This window comes from Varroa jacobsoni, unplaced genomic scaffold (genome assembly GCF_002532875.2).
Source record: "Varroa jacobsoni isolate VJ856 unplaced genomic scaffold, vjacob_1.0 scaffold_9, whole genome shotgun sequence".
NCBI lineage: Eukaryota > Metazoa > Arthropoda > Arachnida > Mesostigmata > Varroidae > Varroa > Varroa jacobsoni.
Window position 1 is genome coordinate 34,699 of NW_019212911.1, and position 15,990 is coordinate 50,688.

Below are 15,990 nucleotides of genomic sequence, written 5' to 3' on the forward strand. Positions count from 1 at the left end.
TTATTTACGTCGTGCGTAGTCGCACTATTTCAGCTAAATATATGCTTCTTCTGACACTCTTCATACGCATTTGGAGTAATCATCATAGCCATGCATGTCATGCAACGTTTATGTATTGGCTTGAAAGAATATATCAACGAAGAAAGAGAGAAGTTGATCAGTTCGAGCGATACCGCACACGATCGCTTATCTGGCCACAACCCTCCAAGCTTCGGCTATTAATTATTTACACAAGCGCTTAAGTTATCAGTCGAATGAATGCTAGTTATACCGTTCTTGAAGTTCTACTTCGATATAACGAGGCACATTCGTTCAGGATAAACAGCGTCGAAGTCGTAAAGCTTGCTCAAACACTGTAACACGAATGCTTCCTTTTGTTACTGTCATCTACTTGGGTCTCGCTTATTACCAAGATGCAATAAAAGCAAACCAGCAAATCTCTCTAGGCTTTCTGGATTCAAACGATAGCTCTGGCGTCCATTTATCTATCCATAACATTTTATTGAAGATACGCTTGTTTTGGCTAAGATCTGGCCTGCGATGGGTGCGCGCCAAACAGGGTCCGAAGGCGCTTCGGTCGACACTGCCGCAGACTCCCAAAGGATGTTGCTGCTGGTTGAGGGATAGGCCAAAATGCGCGCAATTGCATTGCATGCAATTGTGCTACAGCTGGTCGTACTATAGTCGTCACCCTGAGCACCAGCAGCGTCACCTGAAGCCTATGATGTCGTGCAGTGGCCGACACTTATCTAAGCAGACCGACATTTGGGAGTGGCCTTATCGTTTCGCGGCGTTTCTATTGCTGACGACTGCGCTGAGCAGTAAGCACAAACTGCCAAGCCTTCTTTGGTCATCCGTTCGTCTTCCATGTGTGACCGTGTAGCGGTGACTTACCGGGATAAGTCCTGTTTTGCCAACGAAGGATCTACTGGCCGAAGCGAACCTATGTTTAGACACGCGCACGTTTTTATGCACGTAGAGATACGCAACAAACACAAGCCACAATGATAATCAGAGCATATATGCGGTTGGTGTATCGCTACGAATAGAAAAAGGCCAGCCAGTTCGCTAGCCATTCCTAAGGTGCTAGCCATTCACCTGGCTCCTTCGGCAGAACCGTCCTGCTGTGAATGCTGGTGCTTGTGGACACGACGAAGGTACCGTGACAAGCTTCCGTAGTCGCTGCAGATTGTTCCCATAGATTGAATCACACTTGTAACAAATTTGTGAGTGATACGAAGGCGCAAGAACAACGACAACGACAAAAAGTGATATTTTGAAACCGAATGCGCTGAGAAGATCTTAGTTGACGAACGAAGAGAAACACAATGGCTTCCATACGACGCCTTTGAGTAACACTCCATCCATTGGACGATTAAATTATATGCCGGCGGTACAATCAGTGTTGATCCTTTCGACCTAGTTCAGGTCCGTGCTAGGCCAGCCGATCTGGTACCGATTCCAAAAAGCAGATATGCTATCGAACAAAAGTTGATGTTTAAACTAATCAACTCAAATCCTGGCATAGCGATACACGTGACATAATATATTCAGTAAAAAAATGTATGCATTAAAAATCACTGGACGTTAACATCTTTTACAAATAATTTGGCCTCTCTTTCTTTCTTTCGTTTGTTTTTTTATCATCTATTCGTAAGTGGCCCGAAACAGACAGTACAGATTAGATTGATGAAGTATTTGACGTTGACAACAGTTGATTGGACTTCAGCCCTTTCCACAGACCTCGTTTTTTAAACGCTGTTTAATCTTCGGACGGACTTCGTCCGTTCCACCGGCAACAGCAGGCCAAGTCAAATGCACCGACATCGAATAAGGACCGGCCAGATGGACTAATTCACTTCAATAAATAAAAATACGTAAAGTACACAATATATATACATATATAGCACAACGCTTGCCACGATCAGATCTAGTGATCCAATTATCGGATAAAACCACTTTTAATGTAACGAACAAATCGGCAAAGGACATCTTAACGTAGAACTCCATGTCCACACATATGGCATTATCATTTCATCATATCAATATATATAGGAAGGGCGATATTGGTGAAATCGGTGATTTTTAGTTCTGATTGCAGGATCAACGCTGTCAATTGCAATTTATTAGATTTTTATTAAACAATTTTCGGTATCGCCTACATGAAACAGGCGCAAGCCTTTCCATGTTCTGCGATAGTAAAATTCAGTCAAATGAAATTCAACCGGACGAAAACAGTACCATATGACGCTATACAAACAGGAAGCGGCCTTTCCGACGACGAACCATATATAATACGTAGAATCTCAGATTGTATTAATACTTCTTAAATTTTAAACAGGTAATGTCAACATGTTGATGTTACCGCTTGTCGTACAGTAACAGGTCTTGTTTCACGCACTGGATAGGCCTAAGTTGGTCCTACGTTTCTTCTATCCGACGCAGAAAGGGCTTTGAATAGATTTTCGTTCAGCGAAATGGCAGTGTTATCGAAGAGTGATAGCTTTGCTTTTTTTAAGGACAGCCACAGCATTAAAAATTACAGGACTCATTATTTCTGCTGCACGGAGCGTGATGTCCTCACGTTCAGTGGAAGCCCACTTTGCAGAAATGGCGTAAGTATGGTTTTCGTTTTTACTTAAAAATCTATTAGACACTATTCACAATTCTCCCACGATTATATATATGTAGGTGTTGCTAACACCAACACGTCTGGCTGTACGTAACTATATGGGATTTCTACATTGATACAATAATCACTCTACCATAACCCAGTGGTCAAGTAGGCCGAAAAATACGTCGCGATGGCCATGTGTGTGAGCACGAGAAACCTTTCATGTAACATGCAACACTGTAGGATTACGCAAACCAGTCAACGAGACGTAAGGCCACTTTTTGTCGAATGGACGTTTTTGTGTCGTTACATGTTACGTTGTGGAGTGGGATGCCCCCGAGCGACAGGATGGACAACGGTAGCAGGTACAAAAGCCACAAATGATGACAATGCTGCTGAAGATGATGAGCTGAAAGCAGAAGAACGACTGAAATTGCAAACGCTGCGGGGGTTGTAGACGCACCTGAAGTAATCTCTTAACTGGGCGGGACAATAATCAATAAAGCCATTTTTGTGTTTCGAAGTGGCCGGACCGGTATTGACAGCGGCGGTGTAGGGCAGCCGGTCTAGCCGGGTCAGATGTGCACATATTTGACACGGCACGTTAGGTAAAAAGTAATTTGTAATAATTTTTACGTTACGCAAGCTCATGGTATGATCGTGGAATATGTGAATGAGACACATAGACTTTAGCGATGGATAAATATCTTTGATAGATGGTAGCTTTTTTTCATTTATTGTACAATATTACTATATCATAATATTATCATTATATTATATCTACTGAGAGAGATATATCTCCTTTCAGTTAACCCGATCGAGTAGGTTTGACGTGATAGGGGACACAAACAACGAAATTAGATACAGCTTCTCTCTACTACGATCTATTTACGTTTTCCTTAAAAATCAGCCAGCTGCGTATCAATCTCTTTTGGTCTTTTTTTCTTTCTTTTCCCACAAACATATTCCCTTATATCTCCGGCTTCGGTTGTCGGCTCGAACAATATCTAGACGCTACCAAGGACCAGACCAATCATACGTAACGTTGCTAGACTTTTCACTTCTGCTGCATCTAATCTAAAAGATGGTTGTCCTTTTTTTCGGCCTGACAAAGCGACCAGCTGTTCATCTAGATACCATAATTATTTATCGCGTTAAGATATTCGGCTATCTTACTGCTGCCCTGTGAAAAATTGTAGTGTTCAATAGACATCATATAGTACACATCTAATGTTGTTAACGGATGCGTACATTTAATGGTGTTCCACTGGTTTTACACTCGAACAGATCTTGATTGACTGTGCCCATAACGGTCATCCCTGGGACGCAGCAAAAAGCAACAGCAAAAATGCCAAGGGCAATTTAACGAGCAAGACCAGAATACGTATTCATTATACATGTATGTAGTGGCAGCTGTTATAATTATCGTCACAAGTAGTCCATCGATATTGACTTCGGATGGCTGTTATATAATTAAGTGGATCTCTTGCATTTGAAATCGCATCGTCTTCAACAGACATGACTGCCTAGATAGTATGAAACTCGCAAAAGCTAGATAATTAAGTGCGCGGGAAAGAGAGAACGACGAAGGTCAGATAAGTGCTAATGCTTTTTATTATATTTTCTTTTCAATAGTCAAGTTTAACTTCGTGGCAGGCTTCCCATTTGTCCTTGTTTTTACGATCATTTTTAGTTCATGCCATCCACCGGCTTACTCGTTTACCCTTTCTTTCACACCACCATTACGGTTTCTGACCCAGCACGTGCCGGTAACGCCGATGCTAAACAAACGCCCCTGCTGAAGTTCGTGACGACGATAACATAATTGACGCACTCCATGTTCCAGCCAACGCTGTGCGACGACAGCTCCAACATTATCGTCGTCAATGAAGGCAATGGCCGCGACCGCAGTTGGGGCGGTGGTCTAAACCGGAGTCCATCAAACGAATGAAGTTCCGATTGACGCTGCTCTCAGCTAACCAGATTTCTTCTTGAACCACTGCCATTGGTAGCGTAGTCAGTTTGCTGCTATTCCGCTTTCATTATGAGTTACAAATATGCTAATCAGGAAAGCAGGTATAAGTTGTGAGAAAAACACGCCGCCGCTAATCAACTACTTGCTGTAGAGAAAATGGGTAGAAGCCCCTAGCCAATAGTAAAGTCAAGAAACTGGTCAAGTACCAAATCGAGTAGTAGTGTCCCTTAGGATCAGCTTGTGGTCTCGCCTTTGAGCGTACAGTGAAGATGATCGTTGGTAAGCGTATATGAGTGTATACGCTCACTACCAAAACAAATATCTACTTAAGCCGTATCAACAGCATCGCGTCATAGTGCTGTACATTTTTTCTCTTGGATAAGTTCCATTTCTTTTATGTCTCTATACAGTTTACCACTGGCCCCTTTTCTTTGGTGATTTGTTTGTCTGCTTGTCCTCCAGTACCGGCTAGCCCTCCATAAGATTGGATCAGTTCCAATCCAACATCATATATGTCTTCGTAATGTTTCCATAATTGGTCATAATGTTTTCAGCGATACGATATACGCGATTGCCGTTCACTCAAGTTATAAGTTAGATGAAGTGGCTGTTCCTGCTGGAGGGCTACATCGTCATATTCATCTTGGAACTGGTGTTAGGTGCCACTCGCGCATTATGGGTGCATATAATAATATTTTATTTATTTGGAGAGCCTATTTTGCATTGGGTTGAGGGTGTGCGGGCTTTATATATAATGTGGTACGTTCATAGACTATACACAGTGGCCAGTGAAAGCCGTATCGTAAGAATGACGCGCCATTACTACCAGTTTAGTCTTATTCTACAATTATTTAAAGGCGTTTCCGGCTATGACTTTGCCTACTGTCTTTTTCCAACAGCGGTTGATGACCGAAAGCGTATTGTTATTGCCACCATCGGCATTGTCGAAATCGCCATATTGGTGCATACGCTTCGTGATCAAGAATCGAATTGTGGCCAGTAGAAAATACGTACTTGTTCCGGCTTGAGTCCTTGAGGTACCCAAGTGTACTCCTCGAGCGCGCATCCGCTATCATCGTCACTTTGTCGATGTCCTGAGCCCATTTCTGGGGACGGTGCCTGCTGAGGGCCATGACCATTTTGGCCCCCCGTTGTCGCCTGCTGCGAAGAGTTCGACACCGCTCCTCCAGCAGACGCCGTAGCTGTTCCAGAAGCTCCGCTAGCGCCCACGGCTGCAGTAGATCCTGAAGACGTGGGCGAGGTCATCATATGCTGCGGGGGCGCCGGGAGCATGAGCCGTTCGACCTCGGCCATGTTGGCTGTGGAGCCCGACTGCTGATGGTCCTCGCGTGGACATCGACAGTTACGACAAACTTTCCTGTAGAACAAAGACGAGCAAAATGAGAGTAATTAAACTCAGAACTGAGGCCTGTTAATGATGTCAGAGATAAGCTGGCTCTTCTAAAAAGGTAAATATTTAGTAGAAAGTCTTCGTCGGTATATTTTGTTAGCATGTGCATTAATGCATTTCGTATAATTTTACATACATCGAATCTTCGAAAGCTCGGAAATTGGTCGCAATATTGTATGATACTAGCGTCAATGTATACATGCCCTTTCAGTTCTCTGCCCGCTAAGTACCAGCCTGTAAATAGACGAAATATCTAAAAAGTGCTGCTTTCTCAACATTCAATATATGTCTCCCCAGCTCGAAGTCTGTTCTCATGCTGTTTTTCTTCCGATATGTATTAGGTGCTGACTCAGGTATACCACTAACATGTTCAAATCCAGCATTAGCAGTATCTTGCCCATAAAAGTTTTCCCGAACGCCCATAAAATTGTTTAGGAACAAACAACGGATGCTACGACGAATCATGCCATCCCGCCGTTTACGTGACGAGAATACTGGAACCGTCATACGCGTCGCTCTGTTTTGCCTTTTAAGACGCGCACAAAATTCAACGTTGAGGGGCCGAAAATGGTCATAACTAGAAAGCGGACAGTCTCATAACTAAGCGTTGCTACCGATACTAGCTTATCGGTGTAAACATGTGAAAGACCGGCTGTCGCCACTTGTTGGAAATAGCGTTTTGCTTGTAGCTATCGTTCCTGCATGACAAAACTGCGTTCGATTACGCAGGGACACAAAACGAGATACATGCCATATGTGCGACAATGCTCTTTTTACGCTGAAGTAAACATCTTCTTCAAAGAACCGAACGACGATAGCGGGTCGAAGCGGGTCGCGCTGGCGGCTAGTTAACCGGGGCGGATCTTCTGTTTAAGTCGAGCAGTTACATTATAAATAGTACAATATCGCTCGCGTTAAGAACCGACCAAAAGGCAGACGATGCAGAAGTAACGGAACAGACGTAAATATATAGCGGAATACTCGCCAGTACTCGTAGTAACCGATCGATTTTTATTCGTTATCTATTTGCTTTTAGTCATCGGGTCAGCAAGCTAAGCTGAGTCTATAATGATGCGGCTATGTGAGGGCCTATGTGGATCCGCCGGCTGGACAGACTGCATGATCACTCAAAAAAGATTGCTAATGAAGCAATATGGAAACGAGACTCGAAGAGTTACCTAAATGCTGTTACAGCAATTACTACAAAGTCTGTCATTACCATCATGACTGTAGTGATGACAACCTCTGTTGAGCGACGCGATTCTGTTGTTGATGTTATTGTTAGGGGCAGGCGTCTACTGCTGCGGTGCTATACCCCTGACGCTAAGCGCTTACTACTTACCGCAGAAGGTCACTGCGCCGTTGGTGTCGCCACTTCTGTACAATGACTCTAACGCGCCGATAGATTTTAGCTTCAATTTTTTCCCATCCTTTCTCTCTATAAATTACGTCAATGGGGGTATCTGAGATGTTATTAACGCATTAATAAGGCCAAATAGAAAATTGCGTTAATAACAGTGAGCAAAACATCTGTCTCTCGCGCTAAAGTAGCAATATTGATGACTATGATATCATTGTATTATTGAAAACACCGTAGAGGCAAAGCCAAAGCGCAGCCATAAAGCGGCTCCATTGTACCGTCTGCCATTGGACATGGTCGCATTTACCAACACATGCAAACGAAGATCTCTCTCGTTCTATATATATACATATATAGAAAGGGAGAGATGACGAGAGAGTGGCTAGCGCATAATAAATGTACGAGTACGAAGTAGCATATTACTGCTATAATCATCATAATACGATATAATGTAAACGAAAATGATAATCAGAGTGAATAGTACGAGAGAATATAATTTTCCTGATTTTTCTTCCTAGCTCGTTTCCCTCTTTCCGTTGTTGTCAGCTGGTCGTGATACATTCATTTCAATATTTCGATTTTTCATGGATAGCATTGTGGGGTAATACGGTTCATGTAGAGGATAGGCAAAAGCAGCCACTGTTGAGATGCCGAAAACAAAAGAGTGAGGCCCGTTTATCTCTCGCGGTACGATAAAGCGATAGATAGAACGTTTTGCCGTGGACAGATCGCGCTATCTGGGGGTAACGATGCTTAACCGCGGCGCTAGCTAGCGGTCGGCCGCTGCCGAAAGGTAAAATGGAATCGGACAGATAAGTAAGATGCAACTAGAGGCGAGAACGGAAGACTGGACTAGGTATAAGAGAGTGCTAGAGAAAAGTTTGGCGCGTGAAAGTCAAACACGAGAAGAGAGTAGATTCTCTGATACATCATGGGAAAATGGACACGTGGGGTGTAGTTGTAGACGGTGTATACGTCAACGGTGACGTTAACAAGGAGCAGTAACAATGGCTAAGTTGATCATCAAGCGTTTCTTTTCGAGTTGGTTCTGTGCAGCTATTCAATAGCGAATACAAAATTGTGTTGAAATTCTCACTAACGACTCTTTAGCTTACCAATAGATTTGACAAGACCAACGACCTTTTGTTAAGTAATACGGCTCGCGAGTAAGTCGGTTACGGGTTGTTTTGTACAAGCGACACCTCATACCACTTTAGGGCTGCGTCCAGCTTCCGCTCTTCTCAGGTGTAACAGACATGTGTATCGAAACTGTGAGGGGTAAGAAAAACATCAAAGAACAATGGAAAACTTAATTCCTATTGACACCTTTTTTCCTAGGCATTTTTTCGATCTGGTTACGAAAAAAACTGGGCTTTTAGAGCGGAAGCTACTCTTCCATAGCGGCGACGCAGGGCCAGCGGATGCTCGCCGGACGGACGCATCTCTGTCCGTTAAATTAAATCATTGAATAAATTCAAAGGATGTAGGGTATAATGTGGACGGACAAGCTGGTTAACATGGACAACAACCTGAGCACGGCCATCGCTTTATGAGCAGCACGTCACAGTGAGCCACTTCGTTGAAAGCCGACCAGCCATCGGTGAAACGATCAAATGTTTCATCAGGCGCCAGTGTGTAAGCCGAGGTCCGCATGAAGCCAAATCAAGTTTTCTCGTGAAGCGCCGCACAGAAGCGTTCATCGAGAATCGTTGATAGATCAGAAGCTCCGGTACTGTTGTGGCCAAGTAGGCGAACCACGAAAATAACAAAGAAGACAAAGGCGAGGAGGAAGAATGCGCGCAGGAGTTGGGCCGTCTCCGGCAAAAGAGTCAACAGGCAAACGCTCGATCTCTGCACGGCAGCTACTGCAGCCATTGCTGTTAGTGCTTATTCTCCTTCTGCATTTGTGTGTAGAGTCTCCCTATTAGTGCTGTGTACAGCATGATTTTTGCCGCGGCTCATCGTTGTTTTTTTTGTACGGGGGGTGCACTGCTCCCGCTGCTGTTGTAGCTAACGTTGCGCCACAACTCTGGATAGCCAACAAAATCTCACTGAAATAACGAGTGTACCAAATACATGTGGGCCACCGCAAGTTCGAGCAAAAACCACAGAGTATAGCATTTGACACACTGAAGGCCAACTACCTCGGCAGGGTATTGTACTGAGTAATGTTTAGCGGGCAACTGGGGTAACTGTATAGCAGCTAAGAAACAAGAGCGTACATTCTATTAGATAGTAGACACAACATTGCCGCCTCAGCTAGTAATAACAACGCTGTTAGTTCATACACACCGCTCTGAACGATAGCAACAATGTAGACATTAACTCAACAGCATGTTTACGTGGCGCCCTCAAGCGGAAACGAGCAGAGACCATCTTTATTAGGGAATCAACCTCCGGATCGCCAGCTACGACTACAAGCGCCCATATGGTCAATAACTCGAGCAAGAGATTAGTTTTGCTGCTTCGACGAATTTAGCCGGCTATGATCCTGCTTTGTCTTTAAAGGCCCTGAAATGAGGATTCGTCGGCCATCATCAGCAATAGCGTCACCGTCATCAAAACATAGAACTTCTTTTTCGATAGCTTTTTTTTAACAACTGTTCGATTCATCTATTGGCCTGCAGCTGGGATGGTTATTCGACTGTGAAATTTCTAATATAGAAAAATAGGGTTGATTTCCCAAGAGAAAATTTCTATGCGAGGAAGGCTAAAGAAGGTAACCAATTAAACCAGGTCTTCATGTACTTAATATGTAACAAAAACATAAATAAACGTTAGTAATAGTAATAGAGACATTGCGCTATACATGTTATAATTGTTCATACGATGACTACCTATTTCTCATATACGGATTTACATTTTCAGCAGTTTTTACCAGTGCCTTAATACGGATGTGTTAATTATGGCCTTATTCGCACTTCATAACCAGCGATGTTATTGTACATTTAGCTTATTCACACGAAGAGCTGGCTGAAGTTAACGAATTCAGACTTCGACTGGTGAGATCGTTCGTCTACTATCTGGATATATGGGTTCATCTACTACAATATTACGTACGCAATTATTTTCTACAAGAACTTTAAAGCTTGTAGCTCCGTTGCTATTGTCCGGACAATTTGGATAGCGGCTATACATGCAGCCCCTGCGGGCGTCTACACAATAACGCGAACAGGGAAATATACTTATAGATATCATTACACAACATCATCTCAGAAGGCTGCACAGCGTTTGTACACCACCAGGTACAGGCTATAAAGTAATCGGTAATTCTCGGTCTAAATATCCGACATTTCGGCGTCGTGCCGAAAAATCTGTTCGCCGTTACGGCTGCCATCGGATCAATCTTATCGCAATTTTTATTGTTCTTGGCATGATTATTATTATCTTACTATTATGTAGTATATTGCATGACCTCAAACATATACATACAAAATCAGTGTACGTGCCATTAATAAAAACAGCACTAAATCTTATTGTTACAAATCGAAACGGGTAGGTACGCGATTATATCCGTTATGTCACAGTGAACTGGAACAGATGAACTTAGTTTTCTATCTTTACTCGTCATATAATCAAGCTGTGATTTTTATTTAGAAAAAAAAATCCAAATGATGAAAAATTATGGTAGGTAAATAGGAACTACGGATATCCCGCCTTACCGCTGCCTTCGTAGCTCACGACAGTGGCAGGTGTGGCAACAAGGCCTGCGTATATCAATTTTTCTCTCTACGGTATGCAGAAAGGGTTTCTTTTTGGCAAGCTAAATTATTACTCAAGCTCAGCTTATTGTTTCAACAAAGATTTGAGTTCGTTCTTGTCGAGCAGTTATAGAATGGAATCGATATACGAAACACCATTGCGGAGACGAGCGTTGATGCCGTTAAGCCCCACTGAAGTCACCCTTTGTCGTTTCTCCTTCTGCCTAAAGTCGTCGCCCGATTAACACTGTCTTACTGGCTGACGGCATTGACCGAGTCAGCCAGGGCTCGTCGCTCCCGTTTGACCAGTCAAAAGTCGTTTAACTCTATCTGAAAACGCTACGACAATCCCTAACGTTGGAAGTAACGCAATTGCAACGACGACGCTCGAGCGTATGTCTGACACTCACAAAAATATATTATCATTCTGAATCGGATCAAATCATTTAAAAGATCTTACGTCTCACATTTTACCGTTTGTTCCACGTTGCGTGTAGCACCTCACGTTCTGTCTAACGTTGAAGTATTTTTGAAGCTGGCTGATATCTTTTTTTCCGGAAAAAGAATATCGCATAAGCAGCCGGAGCGAGAAGTCGACGCGTCGAAGGAGTCTATTTAGAATCTATCTTTAACGTTTGCCTACGATTTATGTATACTATAGCCTGGGAATTATAGACACAAACAAATAAGCACTGTACATCATCCGATGCAATTGTGTTCTGTAGTAAATCAAAAAAAGATCCTGTTTTTCAATCATATGATGCACGCATCGTGCACGTGCAGATAAAAGCACAAAATATTTCACTGAGATATTGTCAACAGACACTATCAACAGGCAGGTTTTTCAAACTACGAAAATCGACGTAGTATGGTATTTCAAAGCTGTGTTTTGTCCTAGCTGCGATCAGTCGGTTACCGCAATCGGCCTTTCGATGTCCAACCTCGGCCTGAAATATCGCTACTCTCAGTAATGAAAAACCTGCCATATTTCAAGTGATGGTTTGGATCATCAATCTTTTCGATAAATTGAGCAATTTCCCAACTATCGTTTAGCAGAGTTCTGCCTTCTGATACCTGCTTCTGATACACAGTAACGCTGTTTTCACTATTGGACGGCTTTTGATGCCGATCAATGTCTTAATCGTGTGAGATTCTATCAAATGTACACCATTGTGATGCATAACATTTATATGGCTACTGCGTAGATTTGGTCGCATGGCAGATCCCTCAATGGCAGTCCACCTGGTTTGCTATTATATCTGCCAATAACTGTAGTGTACACGCTCGAGTTTGTCGTTGGCATCGGTGTTCTTTGCCAAAATAAAATGTAGGTCGATTTTTGGGCCATGGCGCCATAAACGGAATTGAAAACGATATGCAAAAAAATAAGTCCGTTCAGTAAATAAGGCATATTCTGAACAGCGGTGTACATTGATTAGAGGCGCTCGTTGCTGACTGGGTTGAAGGACCGCTACCGTTAGACACATGCTAGGTACGCTAACGGTCGTGGAAGAGCAGAGCGGGTAATGTCCTCCGAAAACGAGTTTGCCTGCGTGCCTTATTGTTAGTGCCATTATTCGACGGACAGCGTCATCAGTACTTCAAAATGAAATCTTTTTGGCGCGGCCAGATGCCGCGGTCCAGCTGCTGGCGACCGCCGTGTTTACTCTTGGCGCTGCTTTTCGTTGGTAGATGTTGTTCCGGGGAACTGATGAGCTTTTGGTAGACGAGGTAAAAAATCATCAAAAGACTACCCATATAATTTAACCTAAACGCTCGAACTACCATACACATGACAGTGTATCGTATTTAGGTGACCAAGCAAGGCACGTTACCAAAATATGGTGCAAGTCGTTTGCTTTCGAATGGTGCCTTTTTCAGTTAGAAAAATATGTTGAAATGAATTGTTACAGCTGAAGCTAATTGAGTTTACTACACGACCAATGTAACCTACATAAGAAACGTCTCATTTTTTTCTGCAAATGTAAAAATTACAGTGGAAATAGGCAAACGTGCGTAAACAGCTGATTTAGTCTACGTTAGAGTGACCAGTTAGCGTTGTCTTCGCTTATTCAAATATTTCAACGGGTCACGTAAGCAAAGACACTAGTTGATTCGTATGTCCTATTCCCGCTTTCGAACAGCTACTTTTCAAATAAGTCTCTTGTCTTCATAGGCTAGTTTTCTCGCCTGCCCTCCTGTCGCCCTGATGGGCAACGGTGCCTGTGGCAGAAAACCTGCCCTATTCATTGTCACTAAATTACCTTCATATTATAGAATGAAGTTATACATAAATCAAGCGAAGTCGTGTCAAATCATTGATGAGCTGATGACTACTTCAACAGGAGAAAAATGGAGGACAAACACGCGAAGCTATAGTATGGCTTCTTGATGAGCGGTATCATCTAATTCGTAAAAAGACGGGCGAGCAGCCGTGCCCGAATTTGGAAAACAGATCCAATAGGATATAATCTGAAAACTAGCTGGGGTTCTACGTTCGTCTGTTCGAGCGAAATGTGCGAAGAGAAACATACGCACAGAACATACGGAACCCCGTGCTGTATAGAAACAGTGGTCGTCATAGTAAAATCCAATATATGCATGTATGTGTATAAGTGATGTCGAGTCAAAGTGATTACAAGGTAATGAAAAGTTAATATATTTTATCGGCATCTCGTTGTATTATCATCTTCAGATTGTTTGTTTTTATAAACTGATTTTAGCTTCTTCGAAGTACTTAATTCCATGCAAGCATGCGACGACGGCCTGGTGAAGATATACACTAGAGCACACAGTCTTGGCATTGAGCTGGAAACGTGTTCTCGTTTACGAAACCCTAAGGCATCTACAGATGCGTGCACATCTGGCTGTCGGTGGCGTCATTCCGTGTTAGATGTCCAAATGATATCTATCGGTTTGCCTTTTTTTTTTATCAGGGTTCGCAGGCCACAGAAATACGAATTTGTTGACACATCCAAGCTGTCTCACCGATGGAGTGAAAAGGAATGTCACATGGCTGTTAGTAATGTATTGGCCGATTAATAGATATAAGTATGAGATTAACAATCCATCATTATTTAGCACTTTACCACTCAACAACGGCAAGAGAAAACACCAGGGAAGAATCTGACAAAGTAAACAGAATAAGTGAGCTTCACGTGAGACGAAGACGAGAATGACGCGCTATTGCAGAGCGTAGCGAATTCGGAAGAGATAGTTGCAGCAGCGGACCTGTAGGGATATGTGAATGAGGTACGTCTTCTTCGTTGCGGTTGCTCATGTTAAGTATGATGCCGTTTCCCTACAGTCGATGTCCAGCTTAATGAACCTCGCCCAATGCAACAATTGCACCAGTGGTAAAATCTGTTAACGCACAGATCTGTTCCGGATGAGACAGCGATTTTTTTTGTTATTGCGACGCCTGGGGCTTAGGCGATACCGATTGCAAGCGGCGAGCGAAACTGATTCGACCGCGTTTATAGCGCCAATTTAGTTTTCTATCTATCGCGTTTTTCAGTTTTTGCTGATTATTATTGTTATCGGCCTCCAGATATCCGTCATTTTTTCTCTTTCTATCAGAGTACTAGTTGTTGTCATCTTTCCTTCTTTGCCGTCTTTGTCGCTACATCTGTTCTTTCTTCTAGAATCTTCCGCCATCGTCGACAGTATGGGATATGGTTTTCATCAATGTTTCTGCAGGCTAAAATCACTCTGATTTATCGAAACTGCATCTCTGTGCTTAGGGGCTCTGTAGAGGATAGACAAAAAATAATAGAAAAAATGCTAGAGCATGCTATTACAACATCGGGACGAGCTTTTTGTCCAAAATAGGTCTGCGACAGCAGGCACATCCTCGGACCCAACAGAAATAGTGGCATTAGCAGTAATAACTATATAAGGCTGATGTTGCCCTGTGAAATCAATAATCAAATCATGGTAAGTGAGTCACACTGCCACCCGCGACGCTGCCGCCGTCGTCGTTGTCTAAATTTATCATTGCAATGAACATCATCGTAGAAGAACCGTCTTTTTTTTTTATAGCGTTGATTTAAAAAAATACACGCGCCGTTGGTTCATACTCGTATTTTTCATAAAATCCGGGAAAGGATTTATTTGCAAAATTCATTTTTAGGCGGCCGGATAGCATAGAACGATGGCACAGATATCAAAAGGCATAGACACGTTTACTTCGTTCGGTCTACCCGCTGATACAGGAGGAGGTAATGTGTTCCGAAACAGACGGACAAGATTTAGACGAGCAAATGAGAGACAATAAAGCTCCGGCAGTGCGGAGAGGCGGATTACGTGAAATTCTCCACACGTTTTTTTTTTTTGCAGAGGATTAAAGTTTCATCGATCTGGGCAGTTATCTGCTTTGCATAGAAGTTTGAGGAGCTGACCGGGAACGAGCCCATCTTTCGTAGTGTCTGATTGAAATGAACCAAACGTCAAAAATAGATGTTCATCATAAAATTGCAAGAACGCTACGCAGCGGTTGCTGTCCCCTAATAGGAACAGGCCTAGTTATTTGCTAGACCGAAGGTAGCAATCAGGAAGGCTAAGCTATAGACCACATTAGATACTGCGTGTTTGCTATGGTGAGTTCGCTTTCCTGGCTAAACTATCTATTACAGATAATGATTCCTAAGACGGACTTTGCTAAAATATTAACTTTTATTAGGTTTTTATTTTGTAACGAAGCGAAAAATTGCAAAATGATTGTCTTCTGACTTATAGTACAGAAATTTACATGTTTCTCTTTCGGGCCATAGTTGGTTACCAGGTGTGAATCAGCGGGGGACCCAGAGAAGCGTCTATTGATTAGGCTATACGGTACCAGTAAGTACCAGCTAGTAAATCGTAATGGAAATATAGTAATCACTTTACGGTCTTGGGCTCCATAGGTCTATACGTTCTTGTAACTTGTAT

At 42.8% G+C, this 15,990-nt stretch overlaps 1 protein-coding gene across 2 annotated transcripts in view; it reads right to left on the reverse strand.

Annotated features, from left to right (window-relative positions):
* The window catches only part of LOC111264449 (uncharacterized), a 71,650-nt gene that overhangs the window by 19,245 nt on the left and 36,415 nt on the right, over window positions 1-15,990 (reverse strand). For both annotated transcript variants that reach the window (XM_022840410.2, XM_022840489.2), the window contains exon 2: window positions 5,604-5,967. In XM_022840410.2, coding sequence (XP_022696145.1) covers window positions 5,604-5,967 — 364 coding nt within the window. The remainder of the gene's footprint in view (window positions 1-5,603; window positions 5,968-15,990) is intronic.